Source organism: Engystomops pustulosus, chromosome 2, assembly GCF_040894005.1.
Source record: "Engystomops pustulosus chromosome 2, aEngPut4.maternal, whole genome shotgun sequence".
NCBI lineage: Eukaryota > Metazoa > Chordata > Amphibia > Anura > Leptodactylidae > Engystomops > Engystomops pustulosus.
Window position 1 is genome coordinate 205,412,826 of NC_092412.1, and position 23,820 is coordinate 205,436,645.

At 41.9% G+C, this 23,820-nt stretch overlaps 1 protein-coding gene across 4 annotated transcripts in view; it reads right to left on the minus strand.

The window, feature by feature from the left end:
* CD99 (CD99 molecule (Xg blood group)) overlaps positions 1–23,820 on the minus strand; it is a 43,366-nt gene that overhangs the window by 14,542 nt on the left and 5,004 nt on the right. For 3 of the 4 annotated variants that reach the window (XM_072137886.1, XM_072137884.1, XM_072137885.1), the window contains exons 2-7: positions 9,782–9,796; positions 8,693–8,725; positions 5,873–5,935; positions 1,391–1,435; positions 416–445; positions 67–132 (exon numbers count right to left, since the gene is read on the minus strand). In XM_072137886.1, the coding sequence (XP_071993987.1) occupies positions 67–132; positions 416–445; positions 1,391–1,435; positions 5,873–5,935; positions 8,693–8,725; positions 9,782–9,796 (252 nt within the window). The remainder of the gene's footprint in view (positions 1–66; positions 133–415; positions 446–1,390; positions 1,436–5,872; positions 5,936–8,692; positions 8,726–9,781; positions 9,797–23,820) is intronic. The other variant, XM_072137887.1, reaches the window with a different exon arrangement.

Here is a 23,820-nt window from a genome sequence, read left to right on the forward strand (position 1 = left end):
ACATGTTCCATGTAATAGTTGGATTAGTAGCAAGATCTATAGAAATATTATAAACTTTTTACTTACCCCGTCCATCACTACCACCACCACCTTGACCAGGCTGTGGCTTCAGAGTTGGCAGCTTAGGTGCATCTTTAATATGAATACAGAAAACATTAATTTGCGGTGAAAATGAAACAGAATATGTAGAAATGTGTCATGTAGAACATAGATAAATGAAATGTCTAATGCTCTACTTAAAAAGGACAGCACTTCAGCCTTCCTGCCGATGCCATGAAAAGTGAGGTCCTAAACAAAACTTCACCACATTTGTGTTTAGTCTTCTACAATCAAAATCATAAAAGGATTATAACTTAAAAATATATTAAAAATGTCAACAGTGTATAAAATATGTTAAAACAATGTATTTTTTTACCTCCTCCTAAAGCTTCTTCCAAGTCAAAGTCTGCAAAAAAAAAAATAATAATAATTACATATTGGAATAAAGGTCTATAAATTGAGGGCCTTCAGGACCACTCCATATGCACTAATTATCGCCCTCCCATATCAATGTAGACATTAAACTACTCTCCAAGTTAATGGCCAATGGGCTTGGCACTTTCCTTCCCTCCATTATAAACAACGATCAGGGGGGCTTCATTCAAGGGAGAGAGGCTCAGGATAACAATAACAAAAAACTTTCCTCATCAAGTCTCGGGCCAAGTCGACTAAGCAACAAATGTAATTACTGTCTGTGGATGTGGAGGAGGCCTTTAAACTGTTTTTTTGGGCCTCTTACACGGAATGGGATTGGTCCTCTCTTCCTGATGAAACCATCTGGTTACCACTAAGAGGGTTGCCATTTCTCCCCACATAGCTCCCTTGTCAATTCTGCCTGGTTCCATCTGCTCCAAAAGTAGCCTGCTCCACCACTTCCTAACGGCAGCACGTACTGTGATCCCAAGATACTGGAAGAGTCCCCAGCCCCCTATGGTAGTCGACTGGCTTCAACTTTGTTCTTCATCTTCATCTGTAGAATGGAGGGGATGATGGCTGATGACTCTTTGGACCCGAGGATTACCACATGACTCCATGGAAACTCTTCAGCATCTATGAAATTTGTAGAGCTCTACAAATGGGACGTTCCCCAACCTTTTGTGCTTTCCGTTTTCCTCCTGTGTTGTCCCTCCCTTCTCCAGTTTTCTTTTTCTATTTGTGATGTTTTTTTGCCAATACACCAACGTAATGTTGCCAATATGTTGACTTTCTAATCCTGCACGATCAGCTTTATTGTGTCATTGATTACTTCCTAACTTTCTGTTTTCAATATACATTGAATGCACTGAATGTAAGTATAATCATGTTTGCTAAAAGAAAAAAAAAAGTTAAATGTATGAAGGAAACTACTTACCATCAACTGCACCTGGCTGAGGTTTTGAAGTTGGCTTAGGTTTGACTGAAATAAAATAGAAAAATAAAAAGCTTTCACTTCAAGGGATTGTACCAACCACTAATTGTTATTGCCTTTCAACTGGTTAGGGTGATGGCACACATGGCGTTTTTAGTCCGTTTTTGGTTTTGCGTTTTCAGATCGTAAAAAACTCAGTTTTAAAAACAGCATGCGTTTTTGTCCGTTTTTTATTGCTCAAAATTAGGAAAACCGGACAAAAAAAAATGCATTTATTTTTTTTCGATCTGAAAACGCACTAACTAAAACGGCCTAAAAACGCCATGTGTGACATCACCCTTAGGGGATAATCTGATCATGAGGGCTGGAATGATGCAGCTGCAGTTCACAAGAATGTGGTTCCCCATTCACACTAACTGAATAAAGTGGCAAGAGCATGCATTAAGTCGCTCCATTCAATAGTACAGGAGTGCTGAAAATGACCAAGGACAGCGCTTGGCTATCTCCAGCACCCCCATGTGGTGGCTTTGAGAGTGCCAGAAATGGCCAAGCGCTGTGATGAGCCATTTCTGACACACCGACACTAATAAAAGGGTATTTCTTTGACATGATGGTGCACAAATTAGTGAGAAGTGGACCCGATTCTCTGGATTTCTGGAGTGCAGTAGCTGGATCTCTTATTCCAGTGAATAGGGGGTAACAATCAAAGTTGTTACAACCCATTTAAGAAGGATTAAGGCACAGGGAGTGGCTTGGTGTCAATGTGCGCCTACACAGTACTTTGATGTGATCTTCCACCTCAGTAATTGGAAAATCCGTAAAGCTGCAAAATCTAGTCATACAAATAAAATCAACAAAAATCATCAAAATTAAAGGACATCTACCATCAGGATGAAGGGTTGTAAACCAAGAACATTGACATACTGGTGTGTGCCCCCTCTATCATTTTCTGCTCTTGTTTTTGCATCTTAGGACCTTGTTGTTATGAAAACAAAAAATGTTTTTTTTTTTTTTAAATATACAAATGAAACTGAGGGGCTCTGGCTCCATAGATGTCAATGGAGCCTTGGGCCCCTCAGGCTCATTTGCATTATTTTTAAAACCTTTATTTCTTAAAAACAAGGGTATAAGAAGCTTCAAGAAGAGTTGATCCTGCCAGAGGGTGGACACACCAGCATGTAAGCGTACTTGGTTTACAAATCTTCATCCTGGTGGTAGATGTCTTTTGAGCCCTGAAAGGACCAAGAATTCAAGAAAGTCCATGGCTCCGATCGCAGCCCCGGGACTGCCAGTGCCCGGGGCTGCGCGATCCTCCTCCGTGAGCCGGGTCCTGCCATCGCTCAGCATGCTCAGTGTGTTACATTACACAGTGTAATACACCTGTATTACACTGCGTAAGGTGAAGAAGAGCTTGAACAGTTAAAAATATTTAAACACATTTAATAAAAAATTTAAATAAAGTTAAAGTCCCCTAAATACAAACATTCCCTATACACATGCAATAAAGTGAAAAAAAACACAAAATAGCCAAAAACCCCACATATTTGGTATTGCCGCGTCCGTAACAATCCGTACAATAACTCAGAAACATTATTGGGCCCACTCGGTGAACACCATAAAAACAAAACCCGAAAAACATGCCAAAAATGTACATTTTACATAAAGTCTCTTCACAAAAAGATTGTAAAGCCAATAAAAAGTGACAATGAATAATCTGCTCTGAATGGCGCAGCTTCCCTTTGATGCCCTGGCGTGTGCCCATACAGCAGGTTACCACCACATATGGGGTATTGTTATACGCGGGAGGGATTGGGTATCACATTTTGTGGAGCGTTTTGGTATTTTATCCACTGAGAATTTGTACATTTTTTGAAAAAAACATTACCGTACATACTCGTGTATAAGCCGAGTTTTTCAGCACAAAACATGTGCTGAAAAACGTCCCCTCGGCTTATACATGAGTCACAGCGAGTTAAAAAATACTTACAAAATAAACTTATATACTCACCCTCCAGTGGCCCCGATCTGCGATGTACAGAAGACGGGCGCGGAAGCCAGAAGAAGACCCGCACGGACATCGGGGGAGCAGCGCTGCAGATTGGGGCCACCGGAGCGTGAGTATATACGTTTATTTTTTTTTTTTAATGCTGGGCTGGGCTGTATACTACTGGGGGCAGGCTGGGCAGGGCTGTATACTACTGGGGGCAGGCTGGGCAGGGCTGTATACTACTGGGGGCAGGCTGGGCAGGGCTGTATACTACTGGGGGCAGGCTGGGCAGGGCTGTATACTACTGGGGGCAGGCTGGGCAGGGCTGTATACTACTGGGGGCAGGCTGGGCAGGGCTGTATACTACTGGGGGCAGGCTGGGCAGGGCTGTATACTACTGGGGGCAGGCTGGGCAGGGCTGTATACTACTGGGGGCAGGCTGGGCAGGGCTGTATACTACTGGGGGCAGGCTGGGCAGGGCTGTATACTACTGGGGGCAGGCTGGGCAGGGCTGTATACTACTGGGGGCAGGCTGGGCAGGGCTGTATACTACTGGGGGCAGGCTGGGCAGGGCTGTATACTACTGGGGGCAGGCTGGGCAGGGCTGTATACTACTGGGGGCAGGCTGGGCAGGGCTGTATACTACTGGGGGCAGGCTGGGCAGGGCTGTATACTACTGGGGGCAGGCTGGGCAGGGCTGTATACTACTGGGGGCAAGCTGGGCAGTGCTGTATACTACTGGGGGCAAGCTGGGCAGTGCTGTATACTACTGGGGGCAAGCTGGGCAGTGCTGTATACTACTGGGGGCAAGCTGGGCAGTGCTGTATACTACTGGGGGCAAGCTGGGCAGTGCTGTATACTACTGGGGGCAAGCTGGGCAGTGCTGTATACTACTGGGGGCAAGCTGGGCAGTGCTGTATTCTACTGGGGGCAAGCTGGGCAGTGCTGTATACTACTGGGGGCAAGCTGGGCAGTGCTGTATACTACTGGGGGCAAGCTGGGCAGTGCTGTATACTACTGGGGGCAAGCTGGGCAGTGCTGTATACTACTGGGGGCAAGCTGGGCAGTGCTGTATACTACTGGGGGCAAGCTGGGCAGTGCTGTATACTACTGGGGGCAGGCTGGGCAGTGCTGTATACTACTGGGGGCAGGCTGGGATGGCTGTATACTACTGGGGCAGGCTGTATACTATAGGGGGCTGGCTATATACTGGGGGGGGGGGGTCTGTGACCAATCCATTTCCCACCCTCGGCTTATACTCGAGTCAATAGGTTTTCCCAGTTTTTGGTGGTAAAATTAAGGGTCTCGGCTTATACTTGAGTATATACGGGATTTAGCCAAAAAAAATTTTTTTAACCCCTGTAAAACAATTAAAGGGTTAACAAACTTCATAAAAGTGGTTTCACGTACGTTGAGGGTGTAGTTTCTATAATGGGGTAATTTATGGGGTTTTACTTTTATTTAGGCCTCTCAAAGTGATTTGAAACCTGAGCAGGTCCCTCAATAGCAGGATTTTGCTTTTTTTTATGAAAATGTGAAAAATCACACCTAACATTCAAAGGCCCATAACATCCTACAAAAATAAGAGTATGCATAAAAAACAATGTCCACATAAAGCAGACATTCGGTTAATGTTAGTTATTACGTTTTTTTGCTGTTCTGACTATGTGTGGAAAAAGTAGAACATTTTGAAGTTCGAAAATTGAGAATTTTTCCAAATTTTCATCAAATATCTGATTTTCTCATAAATAAATGCAAAACATAACACCAACATTTTTCAACTAACATGAAGTGCAATGTGTCACGAGAAAAAAAATTTTAAAAACACTTGGCTATGTTAAAGCGTTCCGAAGTTATAACCACTTATAGTTACACAGGGCAGATTTGAAAAAATGGGCCGTGTCAGGAAGGTGAAAAGTAGCTTCGGCGTTAAGGGGTTAAAGACCACCTGTCATCGAAAGGCTTTAATCCATGTCTTTGGGGCAATCATATGATAAGTAAACTTAGTCACAGAGGGGAAAATATATTCAATTAAGTTACAGAATGTCTTCAGCCTGGATTTTTTTTTATTCTTTCAGGCATATTTATGCATTGTAATTGTAAGACCTCCTCACTGTTCAGGGCCTTCGACTGCTGAGGCCACTGAATGTGCCAAAAAGGTTCCCTTTTCTATATATTTTTTAAATTCTCCACTGCCCCAGTGTTTTTCCGATCCCAAAAAAACCCTTTTACCCTCCACCAAAGATGAGCTTTAGAAGGACAGCGCTTCATGGCCCGGGAGAAGCGAAATCATGCAAGGGTAAGCATTGAAATGTTGGCTCTGCCGGCACCCCACATCCTGATCACTGGGGCCTAATGAAGAGGCCAAGGTCTGTCTTTAGCACATACCTATGAGACAATATCAGAGGCTGACAGGTATAATACACTGCACTACACAAGCAATCAAACAAAAAGGAAAAAGAAAAAGCAGCAAATGGTCCACGTATTACACAACTTACCATCTATAGGATCTGCAACGTTGTTACTTTCAGTAGGTTTAGGTTTTAAAGTTGGCTTCTCTTCTGAAAAAAAGAAATATTTTTTTTTTTTTAGGAAATTTTCTCACCGTGTTTGACAATGCATTTAACAGTACAGTTCAACTTTTTCTGTTGATTTCAAATTGCAAATATTTTTCCTACACTTGTTTTGTACATGTCCGAGCAAACCCAATTTAAGTTTTTTTGGCTTTATAAAGTTGTCTATGGGGCAACTTTGCTTCCTGGGCACACACTTTTTTTATGTTTAAGAACCAAAAAGACAGAAGTTCGGTTTTTAGTTGGTGTAACCTTGCTCATGGATTTTCTACAACAAATCTGCAGTGTAATTACACGTAGTCAGTCCATGTCCTGGCCAGATTTTACAGATCTAACATTGCTGAGTCCAGGATCATGATAGTTCTATTTCACGCAGAGTCCCTTCTTTCCTGGAGAACTTTGTCCTGTCTGATATCTGGCCAGTGCATGGTCCAGGAATCACAGATCGACCACAATTGTGCGTTTCTGGCCTAAGGCTACATGTCGCGAGCATGAAGACTCTGTGCATCAAAGGGGTTTGCCCATGAAAGAAATTTCTCCAATTTTAATCCCCTAGTGATGTTTACACAATAAAGATCATTTTAACCCATTTCTTTACAATTTTACTCAGTTTTATTGTTGTTTTAGCTCCAATCACTCAGTAATGGTCATTGTACAATTCCAGAGTTCACGAATCCCCACTGCCATGAAATGTTGTGTGCTTAGATTAACAGGGTACGGGTTTATATACACTTTCATTTAGCTTCTGAATATTCACTAATATATGACACATAGAAAAAGAGAGGAGACAGATCAGAGATGAGAGATTATGAGATCCATTAGTTGAATATAAAGAAAATGACATTCTCAGCTGAGCTATATCTCAGCTATAACACACAGTCAGCTCTGCTATACCTCCCTCCCCTGCTATAAATATATTCTGTAGTCTGTAGAATAAATCTTTGCACGCTGCTTGCCAGCAGGAAGTGTCTGTGCTGGTGCAGGAGGGAGGGGCAGGAAGCAGATAGCACTGCAGTGTGCAGACAAGAGAAGCTATTCATGAGAAGAATCTAAGTCAGAAGATTTACGGTCGGATCCCAGGGCAACCAAAATTTTATACACCAGGACTGCTAGAGACATGTTGGAATTATATCTGTGAAATGCTGTATTTTTATTAATAACAGTGCATTATAGAATGTGTTATTTTGTTTTCCTGCATATATTCAACCATAAATGTTTACAAAATATATTACATGCTTATTGTGATGAAAAAGGGAGATTCACATGTCGCATATTGTCCTGTTATTGAAGCCATCTGCGAATCCTCCATCCATAACCTTTACTTCCCCCCCAGCCTCAGCTTAATTAGCCTAATGGAGCTAGCTAGTGTGTTATCCAACGCTACAAAAAGCTGCAGAGGAACTCTGACTCTGTAGGGGTAGCTATTAAGTAACACCTTTTGCAGCCACAGCGACTCCTAAAGGCTTGAGCAGATTTTCCCTCCAATTTTTAAACAAGAGACAAGGAGTCAAAAAATATCAGACCATTACATTGGTTAGGGTCAGTTATGGAGTTATGGTCCATCTCAGCCCAAGGGAAACGACATTTTTCAGTATCGTCTGGGGATCACAGTGCCCCAATTCCCAAGGCTACAGCAGCCTTGGGTTAGAGATATTAATAACTTGGGATGGCACCATAGCAAATGGGTCAGGTTTGGCATCAATGCGATCCAGGGATTCCCCCAGATCCAATGATACCAGAACCCCGACCCTAGAAGCTATGACTTCTACAAGGTTTTGGACTTAAAACCGGGTAGGAGGGTCCTATGAGCCCTCTTGGGGGTGTGCAGCTGTGTGTCTGCACCAAATATAGTCAGAGCACCCCTGATGCTTTTCTCTTTCACCTGGGGAAAACCTTAACATGACAAGCACAGGAGAAGGACCTTAAAGTGTGGGCTACCCATTAGGTCCACACACAAGGTAACTAACTTTGTGAACTGCTTATACTTGAAGTCATACCCTTGTATTTTGTACTCCGTTTAATATATTATCTATATATCTATTTGGTGTACCATTTTTCTAGTGTACCCTTAAGGCAATTATATATAAAATTTAATCTGTGTTGCCCTTTTATCTCTATATACAAATCCCAACGTCCGTGTCTCGGTTATATACATGCAACCGGGTTGGGCTTACATTAAAGGAGAACTGGTGGCAGCTTTTGATAAGGTTCTGTTACACTGAGGATAGTGAAAGGGGTCTTATAGGCTATAGGCAATCAGGTTTTTGATTTATTGTTTATTGGGCAACTTTAAATAACTTCCTGCGCCCGTGCATTCTGAGAGCGTCTAAAAAGGATAACTAAGTGACCTTGCGTACCCTTCAGGGGTCTGAAACGTCACAGTTTGCCTCACACTTATTAAATGCAAATTTTGGTACAACTTTAATGGATAATTTTTTCTCTTCTATGAAGAAAATTAAAATGCATAGTTTAAAAGAAATATGCAGTACAAACCAATAACCATATGCAGGTAATATACACACTATATATGAAATTACTACATTCTCACTGAAAAATAACTGTACAGTAGGTACTCTTCAAATCTCTGCTGCCTTTATGAAACATGGGTGAAACCCTTATACAGTATTTGTTGGTAAGTTGACCGATTTTCTCTAAATTCTTCAGGTTTCCCTTCAAATTTGTGTGATTTATTTTAGAAAACAGGGTCACATTTATGTATAAAACATTTAAGTAAAGCATTCTTACCAACTGGCCCCAAAGCATCAGATAAGTCAAAACCTGCAACACAAAAATAATAAACATTAGCTTTATGACAGTAAAACTAGTTAAGCAGAAATTGACCTAATAAACCACTACCAGCATGTGGTGAAGCAGCTTTACAACTTTCAGATTTATGGCCCAGTGTTGTGGTAGCGCCCAGACAATTAACTTTGAAGGGAGATGTAAATTGGTTGTTAAAAAAAAAAAAAAAGTCATAGGGGCGAAGAGTTCAGAACTGAAGTCCAGCTCTCCCAGTCTCAGCATACACCATTCACTTAAGTGATGGCCCTAACTATCTGGCAATGTGACTCAGCAACAAATATACATCTCAAGTGCTCGGAGCGAGTTTCTCTTTATGAACCCGCTTGTGGGCAACATACTTAGAGCAGCATGGTTAAAATATTCACTTTAAAGGAGTTTTGTGGGTTCACATACTATTGATGTAACACACTATGAATGCAGCTAAAAGAATACAGTTAGGGAGAATACAGACATGGATGTTCTGAATTTCTATCTTTCAGTATTAGATACATCTATGGTACACATACCTAGGCCTGCTTATAAGCAGACCAGTGTGTACAGATACTACAGTCAGATAAACATGTGAAAATGCTGTGGTAGTGTCTAAGGTAATGTGACCTATGTCACTAGGTCTTCATAGGATTTAGTAACAGGGAAAGTGGCTGGCAAGATTCCTCTCCTGTGTTTACAAGGCTACAAAAACCATCATCTCACCTGGGAAACACAGGGTGCAATATAAGCAATCCCGAAAAGAAAATTGTCCACAGCAAAGGAGCAGACTAAGGGTTTTGGGTCTGGATTTTTTTGGAATGATAAGCAGGTTCATGATGGGGTAGATCACTCCTTTCCTGTCCAGTTAAATTTAGCATAAATTTAAAAAGTTGATTTCAGAAGGAAGGAGGCCATGGTTAACAAATATTACCACAGTCATGGTGCCTGGATCAATGAGTAAGTGTCCCTGGTGGACTATCCCAGCAGTAATGATTTCTATTTCATTTTATTTCCTTTTATATTCAGAATTGGTGTCTAAAATAAATAAATTAAATCACTTACCACCTTCATCTTGACCTAAAGGAAAACAAAAGAAGATTTTCAGAACATGGATTACAAACATACAGTGGGGTACATGCTAGTCTTTTGTTATAAGCATACATCAGTTACATGTTGCTTGGATGTGTTGGCTGGATTAACCAGTTCAGATCCGAACAAACAGGGCTGAATACAGCAGAGGTCCCCAACCTTTTTTGCACCAGGGACCGGCTTTAAGCTAGACCAGTTTTCCATGGCCCGGTGGGGGCGGGGCTTTGGTCATATGGGGTGGGGTTATGGAGGGGTGGAGCTTATAATATAACATATAAGGGAGTGTCCGGACCAGATCCATCATATTGGTTTGGTGTAAAAATAAAGCAATGCAAAATGCATACAGCATATCGCCATGTAGTATAAAATGCATACAATGTATCGCCATGTAGTATAAAATGCATACAGAACACCGCCATGTAGTATAAAATGCACACAGCATGCCACCAAGTATTATAAAATAGATACAACGTACCACCAGGTAGTATAAAATGCATACCGAGTACTGCCATGTAGTGCAAAATAGAAGCCCTGATAAATATCACAAATGCTGCATATACATACAGCATATATACACATAAACAAACAGTAGATACAGCTTATACACACACATAAACATACATATATACACACACACACACACATACACATGCGGGAGCTCAGTGCTGGCCGGTGCCGCCCCCTCGTTGAGCAGGAGGCACCCCTGCGCGGACCGGCTGATAAACTCCAACGGCCCGGTCCTGGTCCGCGGACCGGCGGTTGGGGACCTCCGGAATACAGCATGCAAGTCCAGATCAGTGACTCCTGACAACACTTGGACTGACCCAAGAGATCCATCACTGTAGGACAGCCTAAATGAAAAACTCTTGCCCATTCAGAACATTAAAAAAAACCTAAAAATTCAAATCACCCCCCTTTCCCTAGAACTGACATAAATATAAATAAACAGTAAAAATCATAAACACATTAGGAATTGACGCGTCCGAAAATGCCCGATCAAAATATATTAACGGTTTTTCAATGTGTTTAAACCGGTAACGGAAATTAGCGCTTAAAGTCGAAAATGGCACTTTTTTGCCATTTTGAAAAATATATATATATAAAAAAAAAAAAAAAAGTTATTAGTGCCAGAAGATGGCAAAATCAAAAAAATAATTTTTGTACAGGAGGTTTTATTTTTTGTAAATGTATGAAAACATTATAAAACCTATACAATTTTGGTATTCCTTTCATCGTACCAAACCAAAGAATAAAGTAGACATGTCATTTGGTGCGCTCAGTGAAAGACGTAATATCCAAGCCCACAAGAAAGTGGCGCAAATGCGTTTTCACAATTTTTTTTCCCGCTTCCCAGTACAAGGCATGGAATATTTAATACCATCACTATGAAGTGCAATTTGTTACGCAGAAAACAAACTGTTACACAGCTCTTTAGGTGTAAAAATAAAAAAGTTATAGATTTTTGAAGGTGGGGAGTGAAAAATGGACATGAAAAAACAGGAAAGGACCCAGTCCTTAGCCGGTTAAAGGACATCTACCATCAAGACTAATAAACCAGAGGCACTTACTCATAGATCCATGCACTGTGACTGTGGAAATCTTATATTTGTTATTCATGGCCTCCTTTCTTCTAACATAAACATTTAAAATTACGGCAATGAGCCTGAGGGCTCTAGCGGGGTGTTACCAGAGCCCCTCCGAGATGCAGCTCTACAGGCCACAATGGGACATCTCTAAAATGCCACAATGGGACATGCAATATGCCGGAGGGTACACTTATTTGTTTTTCTCATGTTGGATGAGGTCTATTCATCAGAAACTAAAATCTATGTTGGCTACTTTCTGGCAAAAGTACAGGTGGTCCCCTACTTAAGAACACCCGACTTACAGACGACCCCTAGTTACAATCGGACCTCTGGCAAATGGCAATTTACTGTACTTTTAGCCCTAGGCTACAATAAACAGTTATTAAAGGTGTCTGTAATGAAGCTTTATTGTTTCTTCTGGTTCTTGTGACAACCCAACATTTTTAAAATCCAACTGTCACAGAGATCAAAAGAAATTTGTCTGGGTTTACAAATTATAAAAAATATACAGTTCCGACTTACATACAAGTTCAACTTAAGAACAAACCTACAGAACCTATCTTGTACATAACCAGGGGACTGCCTGTAGTGATAAATGAGTCAGATCACAAAGCCACTCAACTAAAGTTTTCTTTACAAATTGCATAGCGCAATTGAAAATTGGCAGCACCATAAGTGCACCAAATGTGAGCCTAAACTATTCACAATTTAAAATTAGAGACGACCAAATCAAAAAAATTCCAAGAGGATTTTTTTTCTTCAGTCAAGTTTATTACCATGTTAGGATTTCAAGTAGTAGTGAAGTCTCCTGCAGCGTCCTGGTATACATTACACTCATCTGCTCCACGCACTACACACAAGAATGCAGCCCTGAGTCATCCCGGGTGGAGCATGAACAACTCACCAGCTCTCAAATACACAGAGTTGCTAACAAATTTTTTCCTTAAAATTCAACTCGGTTATCTTTAACGCTTTTTACTAAATTATATTTATTTTATTTTTTTGGAAATAGAAAACATTTGATAAAATGGACTCAGTAATAAGCAAAAACATACCAGGGTATAAAACATTAAGGCCACATTCACACATTGCATTTCTGTTGCATTTAAAAACATATCATGGCCGATGTCCCGGAAAATGCGCTTCAAAACGCAATGTGTGAATAAGGCCTTACTATACGGCTTCAACTTGCATCTGAAGTATCAAACGGGTAGGCCACTCTACCTCATGCCATTTGTAATGTGTGTATAACTGTGCATGTGTGTGTGTGTGGGGGGGGGGGGGGTATTCAGGATATTAGATGTATATTGGCAAATTACCCATCAAGAAGTCTGTGCCGCTTCCTTGATATGTAAACGAAAGACTTCTGTCTTTTACCTCATCAGCCAGAGATACCTGCCCATAAAATAGAGATCACATGACCCCTCACCTGCTGCTATCTATCCATGAACAATCGCTCTGCCAGGACCTTGATCTTATATTCATGAATACAGGCAGTCCCCGGGTTACATACAAGATGGGGTCTGCGGGTTTGTTCTTAAAGGGAACCTGTCACCAGGAGACCCATTTTTAGCACTCCCCAGTCCCCACAGAGCATAGTACATACACTGCCAAAGTGTTTTTGTATTAAAAATTGGTTTTACAGAAAAAAAGATATGTTATATTGTACCTTTCACTAGCATCTGTTGCGTGACTAGGCAGTTGCCTAATGGGAGGGGCTGGAAAGGAGCAGCCCCCCCCACCCTTGGGAAACATGTGACCTTTTCAAATATATGAATAACTCCCCACACTTGGGATTGGCTGTAGAGGGGCAGGGGGCGTCGCTAAGCCCAGTGATGGGTGTTTTCATATATTTGAAAAAGACACATGGAGTAGCTGTTTCCCAAGGGTGGGGGGGAATTGCTCCTTTCCAGCCCCTCCCATTTGGCAACTGCCTAGTCACACAGCAGATGTGACTATGCACTATGCTCTGTGGGGACTGGGGGAGTGCTAAAAATGGGTCTCCTTGTGACAGGTTCCCTTTAAGTTGAATTTGTATGCAAGTCAGAACTGTATATTTTATAATTGTAACCCCAATTAAATTTTTTTTGGGCTCTGTGACAATTGGATTTTAAAAATGTTGGATTGTCATAAGAACCAGGATTAACACTAAAGCTTCATTACAGACACCTGTGATAACTGTAATAGCTGTTTATTGTAACCTGGAACTAAGGGCTCATTCACACTGCTGTCTGCGGGGCCGTACATGCGGCCGCGTGTACGTCCCCATAGACGGCAATAGCGGGCCGCACACCGCAAAAAGATAGAGCTTGCTCTATCTTTCCGCATTTGTGCGGCCGTGCGCCACTATTCTCTATGTAGGGAGGAGGGGTCACCTCATCCTTCTCTCCAGCACACGGCAGTATGCCCGCACAGTGGGCATACCACGTGTGAATGAACCCTAAAGTACAGTAAATTACCAACATCCAGAGGCACGTTTGTAACTAGGGGCGTCTGTAAGTCGGGTGTTCTTAAGTAGGGGACCGCCTGTACTACCAAAAGGTCATGGCAGGGCAAATAAGACCACATGATCCTCCATCTGCAGTCATTATATGAACAGGGATGTCTGGCTGATGATGTAAAGGACAGGCTTTACATACCAAGAAAGCAGAGCTTTTCATAGATGTATGTTGGTAAATAACCTAATATTCTTCCCAGCCCCGCACACTTAAAGAGGACCTGTCACCAGATTTTTCCCCCAGACTAACAATATCTGCTGATAAAGGCTTACAAGTCCTCCCCATATCATCTAAAATTAGCTGCCAGTGAATCCCTGTACCTTAAGTACAGACATTTTTCTGATATGCAAATTAGCTTTCCTGACTCCTGTCTGTGAACTCTTCGCTCTCTCCCAGGCTGGCAGGGAACCACGCCCCATTATTATGACTGACAGCTCTGTGTCTCTCCAAATCACTGCTCTGCCTCCTTGTACTTAGGGACTATCTGCTAATATTCAACTACATACATAAAAAGCTCTATGTACAGATGGGAAATATTGTGTCAATCTTTTTAGACGGTGCCTTGTGTTACATTCATGAAATGTAACCAGTGACATCATTGCAGGTCCTTTAGCCTTCTAATAATAGCAAACTGTACACCATGTATGTGATTACAAGAAATCACAGCAGCCTCCACAGAAGATGGAGAGGAGTAGAAGTCCATGGAGGCTGCTGTTACTTCATGTGGTCAGATACATACATGGGGTACAGTTTGCTATTGTTAAGACGCTAAAGGACCCAAGATGATGTCACTCTGGTCACATGACATGAACTTTAACCAGTAAGGAGGCATAAGACATGGGGAGGAGTAGATGGGAGGGGCCGGCAGAGCAGGGCACCCCCCTCTGATGCCAGGTAATAGAGGATAAAAGGTGATTTATGTGGATGTAAGCAAAACTATTTTTAGCTAAAAAAAAAGGTCAGTCAGTTAATAGGGCTCTATAGGTACCTGTCACTGGCTGTATATGTGAAAATATGGTGACAGTTTCCCTTTAAGACACATTACAAAACACATGAGTTAAAGTGGCGAACCCCTTTAACATGCACTGGAGAGACACAGTGCTGAATATCTTTTCTCCCTCAGAGCTAATCCCACAGACAAAAAACCCAAAACACCACAACTTTTTTTGTTACACCAGCAGAAACCCGTGTGGGTCCCTGCCACTTGAATTTGCTATTCTGCTGTATATAAGCCTAGTCCTTAGATTCACTGTAATCATGTAATTATAGAGCAATCAAAACAAAGTAAATAACAGCCCCTACTGGGCTGCAGGAGAAAAGAGTTCTTGGCATTAACCCCTTATCACTGATGCTTGTTTTCAGCTAAGTGACCAGACTCGATTTTTAGAATCTGACATCGGTCACGATAATTGGTTATAACTTCGGAATTCTTTAACATATTCAGGTGATTCTGAGATGACACTTCATGTTAGTTGTAAAGTTTAAAGGGGACCTACCACCACGAATCTACCTATAAAGGTAGATCGGGTGGTAGGTGGATCAATAGGACGTGAGGATAGCCCTTTTAAGGGCTAATCCTCACGTCCCCGCACTGTTTTGTGAACTTATATAAAAGGTTTATGCTAATTTTGTTATGCGGCTACTGGGGCGTGGAGTAGCCGCAGCTGTGGCTACACGGCGCGGCTACTCCACGCGCCAGTAGCCACTTTACCCCTCCTACCCACAATCTTCGGCGCGCAGCTCCTTAGAAGTGCGATTTAGAAACTTGAATTTTTTGGGAATATACATTCATTTAGGCCAAAAATGACATGAGATGGGGTCCATTTATTCACAGAATTCACAGAACGGGGACACAAACAAAATCTTATTTTTGTTATTGCAGGCGGTAAAAAAAGTGCTAAAAATCCAAAATAAAAATTAAGATTTTATCTTTATTCTATGGATCACTACGATTACGGCGATACCTCATTTATATAGTTCTTATCTTTGCACAGTTTTACTGGGCAAAACCAATACAGGCGGTCCCCTACTTAAGGACACCCGACTTACAGACAACCCATAGTTACAGACGGACCCCTCTGCCCACTGTGACCTCTGGTGAAGCTCTCTGGATGCCTTATTATAGTTCCAGACTGCAATGATCAGCTGTAAGGTGTCTGTAATGAAGCTTCATTGATAATCCTGGGTCCAATTATAGCAAAAATTTTGAAACTCCAATTGTCACTGGGACAAAAGAAAAAAAATTGTCTAGAACTTCAATTATAAAATATACAGTTTCGACTTACATACAAATTCAACTTAAGAACAAACCTCCAGACCCTATCTTGTATGTAACCCGGGGACTGCCTGTATTGGAGAAAATCGCATTGTTTCAGGGGCCATAACTTCTGTATTTTTCTGTTGACAGATCTGGTTGAGTGCTTATTTTTTTGCGAAGAGTTGTTCTTTTCAGTCGTATCATGTCAGGGCACGTAAATTTTTCTGACAACTTTTGGAACCTTTTTTTGTAAGGGTATTCAATGAAAAATTGCGTATCATAGGAAGTTTTTAGTGTTTGTTTTACATTGTTCACCGAGTGGATTCAATATAAATTTGAGTTATTGTACAGATTGATCACTGTGTCCAATACCAAATATGTACTTTTTTGCATTTTATATACATTTATTTGGATTTTATATTTAACTGAAGTAATTCAGGGACTTTTATTATATTTAATTATTAGTACATGATTTTTTACAGGGTTTTTTTTTCATTTTTTTTCCCACTCTTGGGCTTGAACAAGCGTTCATCCTTAATGGATGCCTTAAAAACATAAAACAGCAGTCATTGAGGTGTTAAAGGGCCCCCATTCACCAAATGGTGTCAGTTTGGCCTCTGCCTCGCCAGTATGCACTAGCAAAATATTTTTCGGCTGCATTGGAGGGCCACTACAAAAAATAACCCCTTTTAAGGCTCTGAGTGATGGATGCCATTTTATGACATCTGTCACAAGCCTCTGCCAGACATACCCTGAATGGGGGAGATTTATCAGAAGGGTCTGAGGTAAAACTGTTCTAGTTACCTTAAGAAACTTAAAGCTGAGTTCCGGTTGGTTTCCAAACAGCAGTGGGAAAATGAAAGCTGAGCTCTTATTGGTTGCCATGGCCTCCCCCAATGTTTGAGTGTAAAGCACAATTGACGGAGAGGCTAGATTAATAGATTACAGTACAGGACTGTATATAAATGTAAATTACAAATCAAAGATGTGTAGAAGGCCCCAGGCATGCGTCTTCATTGACTTCTATTGGAAATATCCATGCACCGTGATGCACTGTGAATTTGCTCACACCGCAAAAAGGTCCAATTCCTGCTGGTTCTGCTGCCCAGGCAATCACTTCCTATGGACATCGGTGGGTTGATTGGTGCTCACCCGCCGATGTCAAGTGAGCCGCAAGCTAGAGCACGTGGCAAATGTTCATTGCATGAGGCCAAATGCTGTTTTGGTTCTGGTTGCCAAAACAGTACTTCATCCTGGAATTATAACATATACATTTATAAGATTACACTAAAATATTACTTCACCCGAGATCTACAGCATCTGAATGAAAGAGGAACCCATTCAGGACACCACAGACCGCTAACCTGGTGCACATGGATATGGAATGAAAGTAAAAAGCACACACCAAAATAAAAACTGACCGAGGCTATGAAAATTATGTTTTGTTTGAAGCTCTGTGTTCCCTGAAGACATTACAGACTCCAAATCCACAGGGGAATAAGAGCAGGTGACATTTAATGGGCGCGAGAGACCAAAGTGAGACAATCCCAAAGGAAAGGTGCAATAAGAGAAAGTGATCCCAGGTAACAAGCAGCGTCTATTCCATCACAACACCTGTGCCATCCCATTGTTCCCATTTTCACTATTAGACTGGGGTCATGCAGGGCGGACACTACACTACATTTCCATCCCAGGAACTTCAGCAGCGTGTTATCCAGATGGCCCTGTGGACCGATTCTGGGTAGCAACAGAACTGCAGGAAGCTTGTACTGTGTATCTGACACATGATCAAATCACTCAAATACAAAAACAAATCCACAAAGATCAGAACAAGCCGCATCCGCCTAAAGTGAACTGGGGTTAAACCTTCAGTTCTAGAAACATTTACACTGGTAACTGTGGAAACCAGTGGTAAAAGTATGAGCTGGCAGAAGACCATGACTAATGCCACATGATTTATTTCCTCTGTCTAATAACCCACATGTTGGACAACTGCAAGCTATCAAACAGACCTCAGTACAGACAGTGCCACCTGCTGTAGCCACACACTTCATATAACCATAAGGGTGGTGGCACACGTGGCGCTTTCAACACAGTTTTAAGAAGTATGTCACAAAACACATCCGTTTTTAAAACACGTGTTTAACTGACTGCTTAAGAACAGCCTAAAAACGGGTTCAAAACGTCATGTGTGCCACCACCCTTAGGCCGGTGGCACACGTGGCGTTTTGAATCCTTTTTTGGGCCGTTTTTAAGCAGTAAGTTTAAAAATGCATCCGTTATTTTACAGGTTTTACCAATTATCTTAATTAAAACTGGTCAATATCTGATGCGTTTGCAAAAAACGAGGTTGAAAAAGCGATGTGCCTTAGGGTGAAGACAAACGTGCCGTTTTTAGGCAGTTTTTAGTTAGTGCGTTTTCAGATCATTAAAAATGCATGTGCGTTAAAATACGCATCCGTTTTTTGAAAACGCATGCATTTGTCAGTTTTTCCAAATTTGCGCGTCTGAAAACGTACTAACTAAAAACGGCCTAAAAACGCCACGTGTGTCTTCACATGTTCAGTTTTTCCAATTTTTGAAGCCAAAAGCAGGTGTGGATCATGATGGGTGAGAACTTATCATTGACAGAAGCTGCTCCTTCAGTTTTACAGATGCAGCTTATGATGTCCAAACCAGGAGTGCAGTGAAAGATAGAGTTGAACAGTTGAAAACACCCTTGGGATATGGTCAGACGCTGCATAGCGCTGTGTTTACAAGCACAGCTCTAGCGCAATGGGGTTGTATGCAATGGGGCTGAATGCATTTGCAGTGAAGGGGATGAGTTTCACCGAAAGTGCTAATGAGATTGGGTTGAGGCACAGCCCCCTGTGCTTGGAGTAGCAGTAGTGCAAAAGTGACCACACCCTGAATGTGTAGTGAACAAGTGGTGATGACCACTAACCTCTTGTGCTGCAAAACCCTTCAGAAGGAGCGTTCACATGTGTTGATTTGGTTGTGGCGGATTGCATGCGTTTTCAAATGTTACCATCGTTTGGCTGCTTTGAAAGCTTTTTTTTCATTGTTGGGCGTGTAAGCAGCTGTGTAAGCATTTTCACAGCTGCTAACACTTCCAGCATCAGCTGTTGCACTGCGTTTTGAAACGCATGCATTAAACGCCACATATGACTGCACCTTAAAACCTCACTCTAGAGCAGTGGTTCTCAACCTTTGTAATGCTGTGACCCCGCAATACAGTTACTCGTGTTGTGGTGACCCCAAACCATGTGATTTGCAGTAAAAACACGATAAAATCGCGTCTCCAAAGGCTTTAGGGGACCCCTGTGTTTTGGTAGTTCGACCCCTGCTGGGGTCACGACCCACAGGTTGAGAACCACTGCTCTAGAGTATACCGATGGGCAGAAGCTGGTAACTGCTGGTTCCTAGCAGGCCCAGATCAGCTCTAAGCCTCCTAATGTATCTGCCACAGAAGGGATCTTATAGCGACACAATTAGTAAAATAAGAATTCACACTGCCTTCACACGATAAGCAGCCTGTGGAAATGAACCCGTATGACAGCCAAATCCTAAGGACTGCACATCTTGCATTTTACTGAAATACGATGAGTATTATTTTATTTTTAGTTATATATTTTAGTATAATGCAAGGACTCCTGTCCTGTGAAAGACGTGCAGTCCGTGGAATTGGGCCGACATACAGGCCCATTTCCACAGCCTGCACACAATTGTGTAAAATCCTAAAGGGAACCTGCCATGAGCAGTAAGGCCTACAAACCATCAACAACCTGGAGCCTAGTCTGAAGGGGTGGGGCCAGAATGACTTTTCTCCACCCTCATGACACCCTCGGTCATAAGTGTGCAGAATTTACAAGAAACCTACCATCATGGATCTACTTACGGTAGTTCCAATGGTAGGTTGCTGCTATAATCCCAAGGACGGCGGCACACGTGGTGTTTTGAACCCGTTTTTGGGCCGTTTATAAGCAGTCCATTAAAAAAACGCTTTTTGAAAATCCATCAGTTTTTTTCTGTTTTTCTCAATTACCATAATTTGGTAAAACCAGACAAAAACGGAAAAAACTGAAGTGTTTTTTAAAAAACCGCATGCGTTTTTTTAACGGACTGCTTAAAAACGTCCCAAAACGCCATGTGTGCCGCCGGCCTTAGACCCACAGTAAAAGATAAATAATTTAAGTGCTTCTAATGAATTTAATGATTATTTAAACATACTATGAGGCTAACATTTATAGCAGCAATGTTTCCTTTATTGAGGAATCTCACAAAATATAGAAGATCATCAATTCCTTATAACAAATTCTCTTTAAAGAAGTCCAACAATGTATGTATGTAGGGAACACTGTACCTGGGTTCTTTTTCTGACTGCTGAGATCCCCCATAAACCAGGCAATGATCCAACTTGTAAGCGTCTAGTTTACACAGTGGCCATGTGCACACAGTCTGTTCCTGTTTTCCATGGGATTTCCTGTGAGGGATCAGTTTCCTCACACATACAGGATGCCAGGTGAAATATGAAGACCTGGCTGCTGCTTTATAATTATAGTTGTCACATCATACATAAACTTCCAGGAGGAATAACAGAGGGTGGACCAATTGTACTCTGTGCTCTTCCAATTTCCACACAATATAACATCAGAAAATAATTTTCTGCGATTTCTAATTGAGAAAGATATTGATGGGCAATCAATTTTAGAGAATTGTGGAGCAGCAGATTTAAAGGAAACCTACCACTTAGTATGGCAGGGGTAAGCTGTAAGTACCGAGCACCAGCTCAGGGTGAGCTGGTGCCGGTACTTACTTTCGTTAGTGTTAAAACCGCGGTATCGCGGTTTTAACACTTTTTAAACTTTAGGGCAGAAGGGGATTCGGCGCTGCGCGCGACCGTGCGCGCGCAACATCTCCGCTATTTCCTATGGCGGCGCGCGCGCGATCGTGCGCACGCAGCGCCGAAGTGTCTTCTGCCCTAAAGTTTAAAAAGTGTTAAAACCGCGATACCGCGGTTTTAACACTAACGAAAGTAAGTACCGGCACCAGCTCACCCTGAGCTGGTGCTCGGTACTTACAGCTTACCCCTGCCATACTAAGTGGTAGGTTTCCTTTAAGGGGCGGACTGTGGGTAGGTATAGACCATTCTATGTACACATGAAGTCGCCTACATATGTGCACATGTGCCAGGACTCAACAGCACATAGGATATGGGTGCAAACTTTGTATTGGGAGAAAAATATAGACGTGCTAATGTTTTTAGGGTGTGTCAAAGACTTTGGGAAGGAATGAAATGGAGAATCGTATACAACAAAGAGCCTCATTGTTACATAATAATCCAGGAGCAAGGCAGGCAGAAAGCAATTTACTGAGGCATGTGCTTACAATTAGGGTTAACTAAACTGTTTACAGACAAAGCAAAACCTCCACAGCCCATACAGTCCATGTCACCTAGGTGCTGCTCACACCTTACTGTGATGCACGGGTGGCTTATACCCTGCCAGGAGCCCAAGAATAAAGCCACCTCTACAGCCCAAATCCACGCAGTGTACACAGCCAGCAGATATCGCCATTGTATGGTTAGGTTATGCAAAATGTTTATGCAAATCAAATGAATACTTTGTCAGGAGATGCAGGCTACCTGAACCATAGTCAGCAGAATACAGTCATGTTTTACAAAGGCTGGAGCAGCATGAACAACCAAAATAACTAAGTTTCCAAACGATTCACAAAGGCAACTTCCACTGGAACTAAGGGATTGAAACTTGTTGAGCCCCTAACTTCCACACACTGGTCTGTACATCTAAGCAATGAGGCATCAGTTTCTGCTCCGGTTCATAGACAATATTTAAAGAAACATACCATTTGTTTTTATGCATTATGAACCAAACAAACCTTGAGAATGCTGTAGCTACACTGATGTATAAACATCTTGTTTAATCCCCGATTTTTTAAACAAAAAGAATTAAATTATGATAATGAGGCTCTGTCGCTCCTGTGGCTGCCCAGTTGCTTACCCTCCAACCCTAATTAAGAACTGCTCCAGCCTTGTCCCACCCAGCATAAGCCGAGAATACGTCATCACTGTATTGTCGCTGAGAGGCAGAAGTAATCAATCGCTACACCATCCCACAGCTACTGTATATGAATATGGCACATTATGTATGGCAGCCAGCTTTCCCCAAGTCCTGAATTTTATAATAGTTTTTGTTTTTAGCAAAAGCACTCAGGGATTAAACAAGATATGTTTCTGCATCAGTGTCGCTACAGCATTCTCAAAGTATGTTCACAATTCATAAAAATAAAATGGTAGATTTCCTTTAATGCACTTTAAAGGCCTGAAGCCCCTTCAGTAGACTTGTCAGGTTGGTTTGTGCAGCCAAAACATCTACAGGTTGGTGATGGTGCATGTGGCGTTTTTAAGCAGTCCGTCAACAAACTGCAAACGTTTTTGAAAAACACATGTTAATTCAAACTGGTCAAAAACGGATGTGTTTTCAAAAAACGCATGCATTTTTTGACGGACTGCTTAAAAAAGGGCCAAAAAACGTGTTCAAAGCACCATGTATGCTATCATCCTTATGGATCTGAGGTCTAGTGACCCAGATTTCCATATATCATCTCTGTTCAGAGAAGTAACAGGTGTGTTTACAAACATAATGCAAGCGCCCAGGGATGGGCCTCAACCTAAACGCGTATGCGACTTCCATGAAAAGGCATGCGATAAGTAACCAGCACCAGGTGTCTTGCATTCAAAGGCAAAAGTGTGGGTGCTTGCTCGTGATCGCATGCATTTCTATGGAAACGCATATGCAATCAGGCTGAGCACCACCCACAGAGGTTTGCCTTGCCCCTCTAAACGCAATGTAAATGCTGTCTGTGAACAAAACCCAAGTATAATAGTTTATTCGTGGTCCCAGAAGGAGAGATGAGAGGACTATTTAATATATTATAAAGGTAATATAATTTCCCCCCCTCATCATCGAGCAGATATGGCTAGAAAACAGAAGCAACAATTCATTTGAACTATGAAACTCAAAAACTAAAGATTGAAGCAAAACAAATGAAAAATGATGCTTAAGGGGGTAGCTACTGTGCCAAAAAAAAAAAAAATAATAATATCAAGGAATATAAAACTTCAAATGCGCTCATAAGAAAACAAACATTCAATCGCTGCCTTTATTGGCTTGTGCACAGATTACAGACATCAAGGCTGAGAGCCAAAAAAGTTGTTACTAGAAAAACACACATGGCAAGCACCTTATTGCGCCCGCCTGTTTCTAGGCAATGCTGCCATTTACCACTGTGGTGAGACATTTTTGTGGCAGCAGGTGGCAGGGTAAATTGGCTGCGGAGAGAAAACAAACTCTGCCGGGATTAACTGTAGTAAAACCTGGGGGACAGAGTGAGAAGTTACAGCTTTGTTTAGCGTTCGGGGGAGGGTGGCACATTTGGTAGAGTCAAGCACACAAGAATGGCATGTCTTATCTCTAGCAAGGGAGGGTTATACTGATACCCACCGTACTGGGATGTACCACTAGAAATACATCCTTTTGCAATCAAAAGGAATCTAAAAAATGTATAATACCCATTACATATACATAAACCATACCAACCAGATTGCATATCACAATGGAGCAGAAGTGTCACCACGCCACGCGTTTCGCT